This window comes from Columba livia, chromosome 5 (assembly GCF_036013475.1).
Source record: "Columba livia isolate bColLiv1 breed racing homer chromosome 5, bColLiv1.pat.W.v2, whole genome shotgun sequence".
Classification (NCBI taxonomy): Eukaryota; Metazoa; Chordata; class Aves; order Columbiformes; family Columbidae; genus Columba; species Columba livia.
This window is the reverse complement of record NC_088606.1, coordinates 56,036,624-56,049,643: the sequence shown is the minus strand read 5'-3', so window position 1 is coordinate 56,049,643 and position 13,020 is coordinate 56,036,624. Positions and strand designations below refer to the sequence as shown.

General features: G+C 46.7%; 1 protein-coding gene across 8 annotated transcripts; it reads left to right on the top strand.

Moving 5' to 3' along the window:
* The first annotated feature begins 6,190 nt into the window (after positions 1-6,190).
* CALCB (calcitonin related polypeptide beta) lies at positions 6,191-11,683 on the top strand. Of its 8 annotated transcripts, none has more exons than XM_065065279.1 (5): positions 6,215-6,344; positions 7,470-7,565; positions 7,861-7,992; positions 10,726-10,913; positions 11,204-11,683. In XM_065065279.1, the coding sequence occupies exons 2-4, from the start codon at positions 7,480-7,482 to the stop codon at positions 10,886-10,888; spliced, it is 381 nt and encodes a 126-aa protein (XP_064921351.1). In that variant the 5' UTR covers positions 6,215-6,344; positions 7,470-7,479; the 3' UTR covers positions 10,889-10,913; positions 11,204-11,683. The 8 variants fall into 8 exon arrangements, with proteins under 8 accessions (XP_064921352.1, XP_064921351.1, XP_064921350.1 ...); XM_021300283.2 differs by lacking the exon at positions 6,215-6,344 and adding an exon at positions 6,932-7,026 and having other exon boundaries at positions 10,726-10,904; XM_065065277.1 differs by lacking the exon at positions 6,215-6,344 and adding an exon at positions 6,933-7,026.
* Positions 11,684-13,020: the final 1,337 nt, after the last annotated feature.

Here is a 13,020-nt window from a genome sequence, read left to right as displayed (position 1 = left end):
AGGCATGCTTCTCATTGAAGAATTAATTTTATAAGCCCACTGACAAGTTTAGAGTCACTTGCCGATGTTATCTGTTACACTCACATAGCTCTGTCTCATCAGATCAGTTTCTAAGTTACAGTTCTTTCCTTCACTAAGCCTATAATGATGTTGGTGCTTTATAGATTTGCTAAACCAGAAAAACATATCTCAGAAAACTATGGCACTGGTTTAAAGACTGTAACTTAAAAAATATTTTTGGCATATTTTATTTGCTGGCTCTTTCAGAGTATACTTAGATCAATTTTATGCATAAATTTACAAATGTATATTTTTAATTGATAGTCTCATATGAATATTGGTTCCCAGAAACTCTGCTGTAAGTAGATTAACACATATTATGTTGTAATAGCCTTTGCCTTCATGTACTATTTACCAGCACTGAAAGGAGAGAGATCTTTTTTGGTCCCAAATGTAGCTGAAGGTAGAGGTTAAATCAGTGCCTTTGCACAAGTGTCTTTTGCCCAGCTAAGAAACAATTGCACCCCGTCCTCCTCAAGCAGAGGGCAGTGCTGGGAAGGGCAGGGATGTGTAGCCGCAGTATCTTACAACATCGGGGCAACTGAATGGTCCTGGGAGGGACTGATGGAAATAGTAAGTTACACTGCGGCTTAATCAGACCTCGGTGTTGTCAAGATAAAGAAGGAAACCATGATGTGAGATCTTCCACCTTTCTTATAACCTGTAAAGAACAAGCATGGGATTAACTTGAGGATTTAGGGTATAGTTCCACGCCATATTTTTGCTGACGTGCTCTGATGACATATAAGATAGTAGCATAACACTTACACAAGCAATCAAAGTTTTATAACCACCCTGTTGCTTAACAAGGTTAGTTTTCTGTTCTGAGGTTGTTTACCAGAAAAGAAATTTGTTCAACTCTTACCTTACCTGCAGACTGCATAAAACTGAAGTGGAAATAGGTGTCGATTTTGAAATATTTTCAGAGTGAGATTTTCCTCTGTAGTTCATCCCGTCTGTGCCACCCTTGTCACACTGCACATCTGACCCTGGCTGTATTGGGTGAGCTGCGAGTCCCTCTGAAGGGATTCCCCTTGTCGGCCTATTGGAGGTGCAGCCTGGACAGAACTGGGTCTGGCTGCAGCTCCGGGGAGTTCTGCCAGTTGTCAGAGGGTTGTCAGAGGTGCTGCCAGGTAGCATGAGACAGGGCTGGAGCCTCCGTGAGCCTGCTCAGAGTGTGAGCTGCTGTCATGCAGGGCAGAGGGTGCCAGAGCCACAGCCATCCGCCCTGTGGTCTGCCCCTGTGCCCTTGCCAAGCGAACCTCAGTGCAGGACAGCGTGACCCAGTTTGATTTAAAAGATTATTCTGTGCTGGATTTGGAATATATACAGGGAAATTGCTGCAAAACCTAACGAGTGAAAAGGCTCAGTAGGAATGTTTCAATGAGATTAAATCAGTGCAATGCTGGTCTTCCATTTGAAGTGTCTTACATACTTCATTCTGGAAGCTTGTCTAAGGTGTTTCAGAAGAACAGAATTTGCTTCCAGACTGATTCACAGAGTTCCCAGTAATTCAACAACAGTTCCACTTTCTGAAAAGTAGTCACTGAAGCAGCTGAAATCCATATTCAATGCCCATTAAAAAGGAGACACTTTAGTCCTGAGATCTGTATCAATGTTTTGGTTCTCCAGCAATACATATTTTTATAAAAACAGGCTCTTGGTTTTGGGCCATATTCAAACCAAACTGCAAGATGGACGCGTAAAATATCAGCACGCTCTCCTGAACAGAGTGCACTAGCAGATGTAGAACTTACCAACAATAGGTAGAGTGTAAAGATTCTGGTCTTAAACACAGCACTCCTGCTCACAAACAGATTTCTTTTATATCAACACGATGTTGTTAACTCTGGCTCAGCTAAGATAATTTTCTGCAGAATGGACTGCAATGAAATGTTAGCAAGATGCTTTTGTGGGAGCTCAGTAGTGCTCAGTTTCTCCCACATGGCTTTCAGAGTCTTCTTAGGTGGCAGCATTTTCTGGCCGTTCGTGGAGACAGGATCCCAAATTGGAGACTAGACGGCCACCAGAAACACGAATAAGTAGCCCCCCAGCTTCTCTTCATACAGAAAGACTGTGTGATTTTTTACAGCTGTTTTTATCATGAAATGTCCTTACTTGAAAAAGACTTAATGAGGTGCTGTGAAGAACAAGCTTAGTGAGAGCAGAGACCTGGATCATGCTCACCTGCTTTGGGAAGAACTTTCCATGTCTGTGGGTCATCCCTGCTTACCCCTTAGTTCTGTAGGGTCCTCTCTTGTCAGATAGGAAATTTTGTCTGCAGCTCACAGTCTTGTCTGTCTTAAAGAATTACATTTTATTATTGGACAGAAATCTCAACAATACATAAATGTGATATTTTTGTTTAATAGCATGTCAGCTGGTAACATGTAAGAACCTCACTGCAGTGTCTATGGCTTGTTGATGGAATGGCAATATTTAGAGTTAGAGAAATGGTTGCACTTTAAAATGTAAACAAAATAATATAAAACAGAAGAAGTATCTAGTGTAGAGAAAATCACTTGAAAGAATGACAGATTTTTCTTACAGCTTACAAATTCAAATACATTTATTTGATAAAGAAATTCCTTTTGCTTGGAGCTGCAAATTCCATGAGATAGTCTGATTTCTTAAAAATTCAGTCATTCTATAGCTCTTCATTTCATCTGCTTTGAACCTATACCCATTGATTATTTTACCTGACATATTATCAGGCACTGAAAAAAACAGAACAAGTTCCTTGGAACAGATTGTTTCAGTAAATGTCTTGCTATACTAGTGCAGTGCTCATAAGTACCCCTCTGTGCTAGTTTTTCCACGAATACTTGACATCTAATTTTGGATTTGTCTAGGAACAGGAGACCATCATCCAGTGAAAAACACTTATGTTTTTACAGCTTCAAAAACAGGCAAACTGGTCTTTGGAGTTCTTTGTACTGGCTAAACTGTCTTTCTTCTCCATCTTATGTATAAGAGAAGAGAGGTTTGTAAAAAGAAAATATATCTGGCGAGATCAGATGATGTACAGCTGAGGGGAAAAAACAGGACCAGCGCTCCAGCTGGGAGTCCCTCCATTAGCTTTGGCAAGGAGCAGCCAAAGCTCTTGCCAACATCCAAGTACTATTTCATCTATACGTGCACAAAAGTAGATCTATTGGCACTCATACCTGTTGCTTTAAATTTACGTTTCTTCCTGTGAAAGCTTAAAGTAGCAACGCTGGCATCTGAAATGCTGTCATCAGTGCACCCTACAGGCTGCAGCCCGAGGCTGAGTCGCCCTGGCAAGAGAAGGGCTTGAACTGACCGGAATCAACCACAAGATGAAATGTAACTTTCTTTTTCTTCTTTTCTTTTTATTTTTTTTCCTCTCTGAAGAACCGAAATATGCTGTTCCAACAGAGTCACCTGGACTTTTTAAGGTTAAAACAGGAGTATTCTATATGGATACGAAGTAAATAAAGCCCCAAAGTGAATGTGAACGACTAACTGTTAACATAGAAAGAGTAAAGGAAAAGTGGAGCTGGGGAGAGAGAGGGAGAAAAATGTCTGATTGGGAGCCCAGTCATTAAGTTCCTACACTTTATGTCTGTTGCTGTAGCTATACAGGTCACGTTAAAGCAGCAAAAGCGATGCTGAGCTGTTTCCTTAGGTGCTACCTAATGTTTGTGAATGCAGCCTCAGAAAACTAGCTTAAAAATCACGATAGGAATTGTGGAATTGAAATAAAATACTTAAACTGCTTCTCCCGAGAGGATTTCTGTAATGAGTATATGTGCGATAGACCTGTTATTTAAAACGAAAATTTGAATTTGTGTGTGCGGGGGTGAGGAGGAAGCCGGCCAGCGAGGAGAGCGGTGCCCGTAGAGCGGGCTATGGGGCGGGCAGGGGCGAACTGGAGGGCCGGGGGGGGCGGCGCCGGTGCTGGCACCCCATATCTGCTCCATCAGAGCCTCCAAATCCTGCTTGTGGGTACGGAGCAAGCTCGGACCCGCCGTAGCCCACACACCGTGCATTTAAACGCCCCCTTTTCCCCCCGGTCCCGTGGTCGTTTCCCTCCAGTCACTGCGGGCAGCAGGTGAGCTCGGCACGTCGGGGCGCACGACCTTCCCCGCCCCCGGAGGCTGTAACTCATGAAAAACTACGAAGACGTGTTAGAGAAAAACAAACAAACAAACAAATTACTGGTAGTCATCTAAAAAAAACCAACCTCAACCCCCCCAACTGATTTTGCAACCGTCGTTCTGCAAAACGCACATGGAGAGGTTGCGCGGCCCAGCCGGCGGGCTGGCCCTGTGCCGGGGGGAAGGGGAAAGGGGTGGCTGGGCGGGTGCTGGCACCCCGAAAGGCTGGCAGCACGGCAAGGAGAAACTCCCATCGGATGATCAGCGACTCGCGTGTGGTTTTCAGTATGTCCCTGTTCCTCTTCGAACTTCAAAGATAAATGCAACAAAACAGCACCCGGCCCGCGCTTCTCCCCAACTTCGTTCCCCTCCCGGTGAAACACGCGATTCCCGTGTCATCGGGAGCGACCAGTGTCATCGGCTTCTGCAGAAACATAAACGAATAGCCGCCAGGAGGTCCCCAGGAAAGCTCCCCCATCCGTTTTAAGTAGAGAAACGAGCGATCAAGATGCGTTCGTCGCCTGCCTCGCGGTGCGGCCGCGCAACCTGCGCGGTGCTCCGCTCGCTGCGTTCTCACCGCCGGAGCCCGCGGTGGCGGCCCAGCAGCGCTGAACAGGCGGTAACGCACCGCGGGCCCTGCCCGCAGCTACCAGGAACGATGAAGAGTCGCGGCAATGCAGGGAAGCGAGGGCAGGGGCGGGAGCGGGCGGCGCCGGCCCTGGGGTCCCGGGGACCGACAGCACCTCCCCCTTCTGGCCGCGGTCCCTGCGCCCGTTGCCGGCGGCTGCCGATGCTCGGATAGCGCCTGGGCATTCCCGCTGCTGCGGGGGCACGCACCGGCGGTGCCTGCCGGTGCCGCCAACCTCGGCAAATGCCCTGAGAGTTGTGGTGGGCAGGAAAGGCGCTCGTTAACCCCGGCGCTCGAGGAGCGGTGGAGGGGCTTTCCGTATCCAGCCGCTGAACAGCAGCCCGTCCGACCCGCTGCTCCCCCTGCCCCACGGCCGCTCTGGCGGACAGCAGTGTCCTTCCACCCATGTGTGGTGTCTTGACTCCCCTGCCCCACCCGGGGCGCGGGTGGTGCGGCCGCCCCCGCCGGCCCGGTACTTGCTGCACCTGAACAAACATCCTGCGCGGGCAGGTGCAGCGCCGCCGCGCCGTGACAAAGGGCCCTCCGCGGGTGATGCATGGGGCGGCGAGCAGCTGCCCGGTAATCCCTGCCAGTGGGTCTCAGCGTTACGCTGAGGAGGCGACCCCCTCCCCTTCCCCGGTGCCTCTTCTGTGCGCCGAAAGACACTGCACCTGTTCGGGGACAGAAGTGTTATTACGATGATGCTGATGGCTTTCCTCGAGGACCACGAGGTCACGCCGCCGACCAGCCCCGGGTGGGGGGGAGCGGTGCGGCCCCGGGCTCCGGGAAGGAGCGGCGAGGTGTCGGCCGCAGGCGTCCCCTCCCCTGCCGGGGAAACGAGGAGGTCCTGGGGTGCACACTTCAGGCAGGGGTCGGCGCTGTCTCTCCCGCCTCGGCAGGAATCGCGGCGCCCGGGGAGACGGCGGCCGCGGGCACCTCCGTACATGGTGCCCCTGCCCCGCTGCGCACATCCCTCCTCCCCAGTCACCGCCCGTGCGGGACCCCCGCCCGCCCAACCGCCGCTGCTGTCGGAACGCCGGGAGAGCGGCTGGGTACAACCGGGCTCTGCGTTGAAGCCGCGGCGGCTGCCAGGCGGGTGGGGAGGGCGGCTCCAGAGGGAGAAATCCCGGGGAGGGAGCGGCCCCGCTCTGCAATGCGGTTCCTCTGCTGCAGAGGTCGCCACGCGTGAGCGATCCCGAGGGGAAACGGGGGCGAGCCCCGGCCGCGCGGCGTCAATGGTTTTCCCGCACACCCCGCAACGCCCCCGGCGGCACCTCGCCCCTCGCCGAATTTTTTTGTGAATGGGACGCTCACGGAGTGGGGCATGACGTCACCGCCGAGCCGGGCTCTGGAGCCCAATGGCAAACCGGGTCCCGTCGGGCGGCCGAGACGGCGATTGGCTGGCGGGTCCGCGCGGGCGCCCACGCAGGCTGCCGCGGCGGCAGGTATAAAGCGGAGCCGGCGGACAGAGCGCGGTACCGCGGTTCGGCGGCGCCAGCGGCAGCGGAGCCTCACCCACGCAGCACCGCCCGCCGGTAAGCACCGCGCCTAGGGCACCGCACCTAGGGCACCGCACCGCGCCTAGAGCACCGCGCCGGCTCTGCCCGCCGCTCCCGGCGTGGGGCGGGTCTCGCCGCGAGAGCCCCGTTTTTCCCCGGGGTGCGGAGCTTTGCACGGGGCCGTGGCGCCCTTGCTCATGTGCTTGTGTACGCGCGTGGGCACGGAAGCGAGTCAAGGAAGGTGGGAGAAAGTTAGTGCTCGGTCTCTCTTCCGTTCCCCCGCCGACACGACGTGGGGTGTCCCGCCGGGCGGCTCTCCGTGCACAGCACTGCCGGTGCTCGGCGGGGGCTCTGCCGGTGCTGGGCGCCGTCCGGGGCGCCCCGGGGACCCGCGGGGAAGCGGCGCGTCCTCTGCAAGGTGCCCCGTCGTTCCGGTGAGCCGCAGCGAGAGCTGGGAGCTAGTGAAACTGGAGCTGGTGCGGGAGTTAATGGTGTGCTTTCTTGAGTGGGAGATGCCGATGCTATGAGACAAGAGGTGGATCTCGGAGATCTTCAATTATGTATTTTTTACTGATTTTGTTCCAATGACTTATTTTTTAACTGATAATTTTTCTGGTTTCAGAGTGTATGTATTTGTTGAAATTAAAGTACTTAGTCCTTGTAGTATAATCCTAACTGGGATATTAGCATGCCAACTGTCAAGAAGCAGCAGCTTCAGGTAAAGTGCCAACAGTGGCACTTCATTCTTAAAAACGTTAAACACTAAACATTTTTTTTATGTGACTTTTACCCTATAACACTGCCTGTTCGTGCTGGATACACTAACCATGATGTTGTATGCAGTAGTTAGAGGAACATGTTTTCCACCAGTTTAAAGGAAAGTCTGCATTAAGTTGAACGCAAATAGCTGTATAGAACTGCACTCTGAAAAGCTGCATTTTTATCCCCTGTAATAGTGCTAAATTATTTTAAAGTTTTGACAAAACTAAACCAAAAAGGCAATAATCAAAATAAATGGAAGCTAATAATACTTAGAAAAGGGGGGGGGGGGAGTTAGTATTTGTGCTACTTGTGGCTAGGAAAGGATGACCTCTTCAGTAGATCTTATAGGATTGAAAGGGTTGGAAAACAGCCATTGCTTGATGTACCTCTTTGTTGTAGAGAGGAAATCATGGTTACGCTGAAGATTTCATCTTTCCTTGCTGTTTATGCCTTGGTTGTGTGCCAGATGGAGAGCTTCCAGGCAGCCCCAGTCAGGTAAGAAGCTGCTCCTGTTGCTGAGTGCTGCGTCTGAATGGTGTCAAAAGACTTAATGTTTTTTAGAGATCCAGGAGGGAAATAGACAAAGTGACTGAGAAAGCTGGCTTTTTTTGATGCTATTTTTGACACTGTGGCTTTTAATTACATATCTAAAATGCTTAATGCTGCGCATGAGTCTGGTTTATGTATTCACACCAGTGAAAGACACTGTCAATGACAAACCCCTCTCTTCTGCGTGGATCTCTGCAGCAGTCTGGATTTTATTCATCCTGTTCTGTTTGCCTCTGCTTAGACCTGGCTTGGAGTCCATAACAGATCGAGTGACGCTCAGTGATTACGAAGCTCGGAGGTTATTAAATGCGCTGGTGAAAGAGTTCATACAGATGACAGCAGAAGAGCTGGAGCAAGCCTCTGAAGGGAACAGGTAAGGACTGCAGTCCTGGGGCAGGAAGGGACGGGGGGGGAATATTAAGGGTTTGATATTTAGCAAAAGCCATTTGAGCAGACCCTCTGCAGGTGAAGATTTGTTTTCTTGGGGTTATGGCTGACTGTGGTCACCTAACTGGGAAAGGATGATACTGCAGAGACATCCTGCTGGTGGTATTGTGGAATAGCTTCCACCCAGTTAACCTGCTTCTATCTGTCTTCTGCAACTGAAAGTGGAGGGCGATTTGAGCTTGAATGAGGGGGTTGTGTTTAAAATATAGCAGCAAAAGGTACGTCATCCTAGTGAGATTGCTAGAGGCCATTCAGTCACTCTTGGATTCTCTGTCGTGAAAGTGCATGCGATTGTGAGGCATGGAAAGTCCCTGGCAGGGGATGTGTTCCTCCTAATGCACGCAGCGCCACTCTCTCCCCTAGACCAAAGGCATGCAAGAGCATTTGCATTATCCTAATAGGATTTGTATTGCAAAGCATGGTGGTGATGTATGAGAGACTGAACAGCATGCTGAGTACATGGGAAATAAAACTCCCTGGCCCCTGACTATGAGCATCCAAAAGGCTAACGATCTTGCTTTTCAACAAAGTTGAATTCATTGAAAAGGAGTGTTTTCCTTCTGACTGCATTTGTATGAGCCTTCCTTGCATGGAGTGTCATGTGGAGGTGTTTTATTTATTTATTTAAGTTTCCTAACCGTAAGTGTCTATCTAGGGAAGAAATGCATGAAGGTGCATGTTTGAGATTACTCTTCCTTTGGGCATGTTGTGTTTGTGGTTTGTTTTTCTTTTCCCCCCCTGCAGCCTGGATAGACCCATTTCCAAGCGCTGTGCCAGTCTGAGTACTTGTGTGCTGGGCAAACTGTCTCAAGAATTGCACAAACTGCAAACTTACCCTCGCACTGACGTCGGGGCTGGAACTCCTGGCAAGAAACGAAATGTGCTGAGTGACGTGGAACACGAACGCTATGCAAACTATGGGGAACCCCTAGGAAACAACTAAACATGCTTATTTCTCCCCTTCTCCCTTTTTTTTAACCTGATGCATGTGAATCTAATTTTGATTGCTAATTTTGCTATGTTCATTTGATTCTGTTTTTGACAGAGAATGTTTGAGATGGACCTAATGTTAGGAAGGCAGAGAACATAACATGCATACCAAGCTAGGGGAAAAATAAATAAATAAAAATGAACAGCACTACCTTGAGATTTCAAATTATTTTCTTAGACCCTGTTTAAAAATGAATCTAAAGAATGCTCTTCATTTCTGGCTGCTAAATATAGAAGTAGACTGTTCTTTTGTGCCTGCTCATGCACTTGTTCAATAAACCTATTTTTCTATAAGGATTAGATCTGCTTGGCTTAATGACTTGTCTTAAAATCTGAGATCTCTAGATAAGCCCAGAAAAAAATTATAAGTTGTCTTAATGTTCAATCTCAGTAATTAAAGAGAACTTAGAAATTGAAATCATAGGCATTCATTGATATGTACTAATGTGATGAGGCATGCATGCAATCTTGTTAGTAAGGATCCTGAGAAGCAAAGGAATCAGAAAAGCCTTGTACAGACTTGTTCAAACAAACTAGAAATGTAATCCTGTTTAAAACTGGGTACTGAACACTTCCAGGTAAGAATTTAATGTTCTTTTCCTTCTTCCTTCTTACTTTACAACAGGCCTTTAAACTAGTATATTCAAAACTCTCTTTAAAATATTTGCATTAATGCAAGACAATATAATGTAAGTAAATTAAGAGACAAAATCCCAGATTTACAGCTCTTCTCTTGCAGTACTGCATCTCTCTTTTATTCAGAGGCTTGTTCCAAAAAGTTGACATTGATGTTAGGAGCAGTATTTGTTGTTGACATTAATGAACTGTCTTGTAATGCTTAGCTGAGAAAAAATCCTTCCTACTTCAAGAAAAAGTCATTGCTAAAGCAAAGCAGAAAATTGCTTCAGGTGAGGACTGTGTGAATGCATATGCCTGGAAGTTCCCTGTCTGGCAAGGTTATTAGCTGTAGGCTGGACTCTGAGCACAGAACTAATTCTGTTGAAGTCTGTGAACTACTCCCATGGTGAAGTGCTGTGGTAGACAGGGCTGTAACTCCAGGTAAGGGAGGTTCTCATTAAATACGTGGAAGCAGCATGTTTGTGTGTGGTTCAGCTCTGAAAGCAACTGGTCAGCTGCTGTGCCAGAGCCACCGGCAAAGCCCCTGTAGTTGTCAGTGATGCCAGGATTTTGTGTGATTTCTGGGTATTGGGGAGCATAGGTGTTAAAGTGAGAAGTTAAAGACAAGCATCTGCTTCTCTTTCAGCAGCGTTACAAACAAAACACAGATGGAAGCTTTTTGAGGAAGTGGGGATTGGTTCAGTGCTCCAGACCTGGGCCTCCTCAGCACCTCTCTGTTGGCTGTGATGTCTTGCTAGAGGCAAGCAATGGCCCAGGTGCTGCTGAAAATCTGGCTTGGCTTAGTCTTCAGTCCAGTTGCTCAAGAAAGGAAGAGCTCCCTACCTTTTGTAAACTGAGCCTGACACTTGGGAATCATGGACATCTTTTAGAGTTTGTAAGCTGTCAACATAGAAGTTGCAAATGCTTGGCTGCATAGCAAGCCTACTCCTTCTGCTATAGAGAAATCTTTGCTAGGCATAGTATCCCTTACTGACATATTGTTGTTGAGTAGATACTTCAGGAACTAACTCCCTGTTTTCCTTTTGAAAAGCAGTGTAACAGCACAGAAGAGGGCATGCAACACAGCAACCTGCGTGACCCATCGTCTGGCGGACTTTCTGAGCAGGTCAGGAGGAGTGGGCAAGAATAACTTCGTACCAACCAACGTGGGATCCAAGGCCTTCGGCAGGCGAAGAAGGAGTGTTCAAATATGAAAAGCTGAATGATAATGTAAATATGGTAAATACATTGCAATAAACAGAATCTGCAATGCAGACGACCTGTGGCATTGCTGGATGAGTAACAGATCTCTGAGAAAGCAGGGCAAGTAATAGTATTAAAATAAAGTGTAACAAATACAACAGTAACATGTTTAGCCTGTGAAGAAGGGCTTTTGTAGATGTCCTGCCTAGACAACTAGCTTCACAGTGCATTAGCTAAATGCAACAGTTTAGTTGGAATGATTCGTCTATTTTACCAGTAACATTCTGTTATTAACATATCAGTAACTCTGGGTTTGTTTCTTTCAGATTGCCATGAAACTGAAAATTCAACTTTAATTTCTAACAAAAGCAACTCTCCTCCATAAATCAAGACAGCCAAAAAGAAGATTAATTTTGCATCCTAATATTGAAAATGTTTTATTTAATATAAATGAAAACACTTCTGTTATGTATAGTACAAGAGAATCTAGTTATTAAAGTTAAATTATTGTATATCCTTTTTATATGCAGCTCTATTTCAAATAAAATGTGACAGCATCTATTATTTATTTATCTTCCAGCTTATATGTGATCTATGCTACTTATCCTGGCACTACTGCCAATACTCGGGGATTATACTAAACTGCTGCCTGGCAGGGCATATGTGTATGATATGGTGTGCTGTGCCTTGATGTAAAACAACTAACCTGATTGTACAGTATGTTTAAAAAAAAAAGCCCAAAACCCAGTTCAGTATTGTATCATTTGTGAATTTATGCAAAATTAAAAAAAAGTATTTTAGATACACTTGGATTGAGAAACTGATTTTTTATTTGAACACACTTCTGGAAATATCTGGCACTAACCCAACATGGTTGCAGATCAGATGGCCCATTGCTCTGCTGCAGCCTTGTTAACTATAAATACTAGGGTTTGAGTTGAAAGTTCAGAACAGAAAGAATAGCTGCCTTTTATATGTATTCATAGAGTGGTAGCTCAGAAATATACCACTTAGTGAGACTTCTGCTAGAAAACAAGCAAACAAAAAAGAAGCCACGGTTACATTTAATGAACCATCCAGACAAACTTCATCATGTGTGTGTTAAGACTAAATGTTTTTATACAGGATGTAGTTCAGATGAAATGGCCTAACATGCTTTGTAGATTTGATTTTTGCCTAAATTTGAAAAAGTGAATCAAAAAGGGAGAGAAAAAGGAGCTATGGAAATGTACATTTCTTTTAAGCAATCCCGAAGCAGAATCTATTTAGGGCTCAGGGATAAATAATTAGAGTGAGTAGAGAAGAGAGTAGCTGGAAGCAATCCATGGACTTCTAAGTGGTGCTGCCAACTTCCTTCTCAAAGCTGCTGCTGTTTCAGTTTAGTAGCTGAGTCAGATATTTGTTTAGATGTGTTTTGTGCTCCACAGCCAGACTCTAAAATCTGCTTCCTCAGTTCAGATGAAGATCACCCCACTGCGCAAAGCAAAGGTGAAGGCTCTCATGATATCTCTGTCTGTGTCTGCTGCAGGTGCGATAGCAAAAAGAGAAGCGTGGTCGCGCAGATGTAGGCGTAGCCAGTCAGGCCACCCAGTGACGACACCTCTATACCGTGCTCATACATGGTTATGTTTTTACACCTCGGGGAATATTTCAGCCCTGGTAAGTCAGTGTAAAAAGTAGACCTTGTAGAAGATATAAACCAGTTTAGAAGGAGAAGTTCTAGTGCCTGAATGGGCAATGGAGGAATGTTCAGGCTTGGCTTGAAGATCTGTTGCCCAGAGATAGTCTAGTGCTTTTTTCCATTTTTCTCCGAAGAAAAGTTGTTTCCTACTACAGCACCCAACAGCTTGATCTTCTCCAATATAAAATGCCTAAGCATTGGGATGAATACTTGTAATTTAATGATTCCTATTCAACAAGAAGTGAGACAATGTTCACAGGACCCTTCTTGCTTTAAAGTCTAAAGGCTCAGGCAGTTTATTTTATCCATTTACAGCCCTTTTCTGTTGAGACAACTGAGGCTGCTTCATGTAAATGTATGACAGTTGTGTTCATCTAATCTAAAACCTGCTAATCCTTCTTTTCAGTTAAACAAAGTTACACATTTTTTTTTCTGTCAGCTAAAGGGATTTCCTCAGACTAA

Excerpts from the sequence above, each read along its gene's own strand:
- CALCB (XM_065065280.1), top strand. The coding sequence starts at position 7,480 with ATGGTTACGCTGAAGATTTCATCTTTCCTTGCTGTTTATGCCTTGGTT. Across the intron at positions 7,566-7,860 it reads TTCCAGGCAGCCCCAGTCAG|ACCTGGCTTGGAGTCCATAA; the intron begins GTAAGAAGCTGC and ends GCCTCTGCTTAG. Across the intron at positions 7,993-8,810 it reads CAAGCCTCTGAAGGGAACAG|CCTGGATAGACCCATTTCCA; the intron begins GTAAGGACTGCA and ends CCCCCCCTGCAG.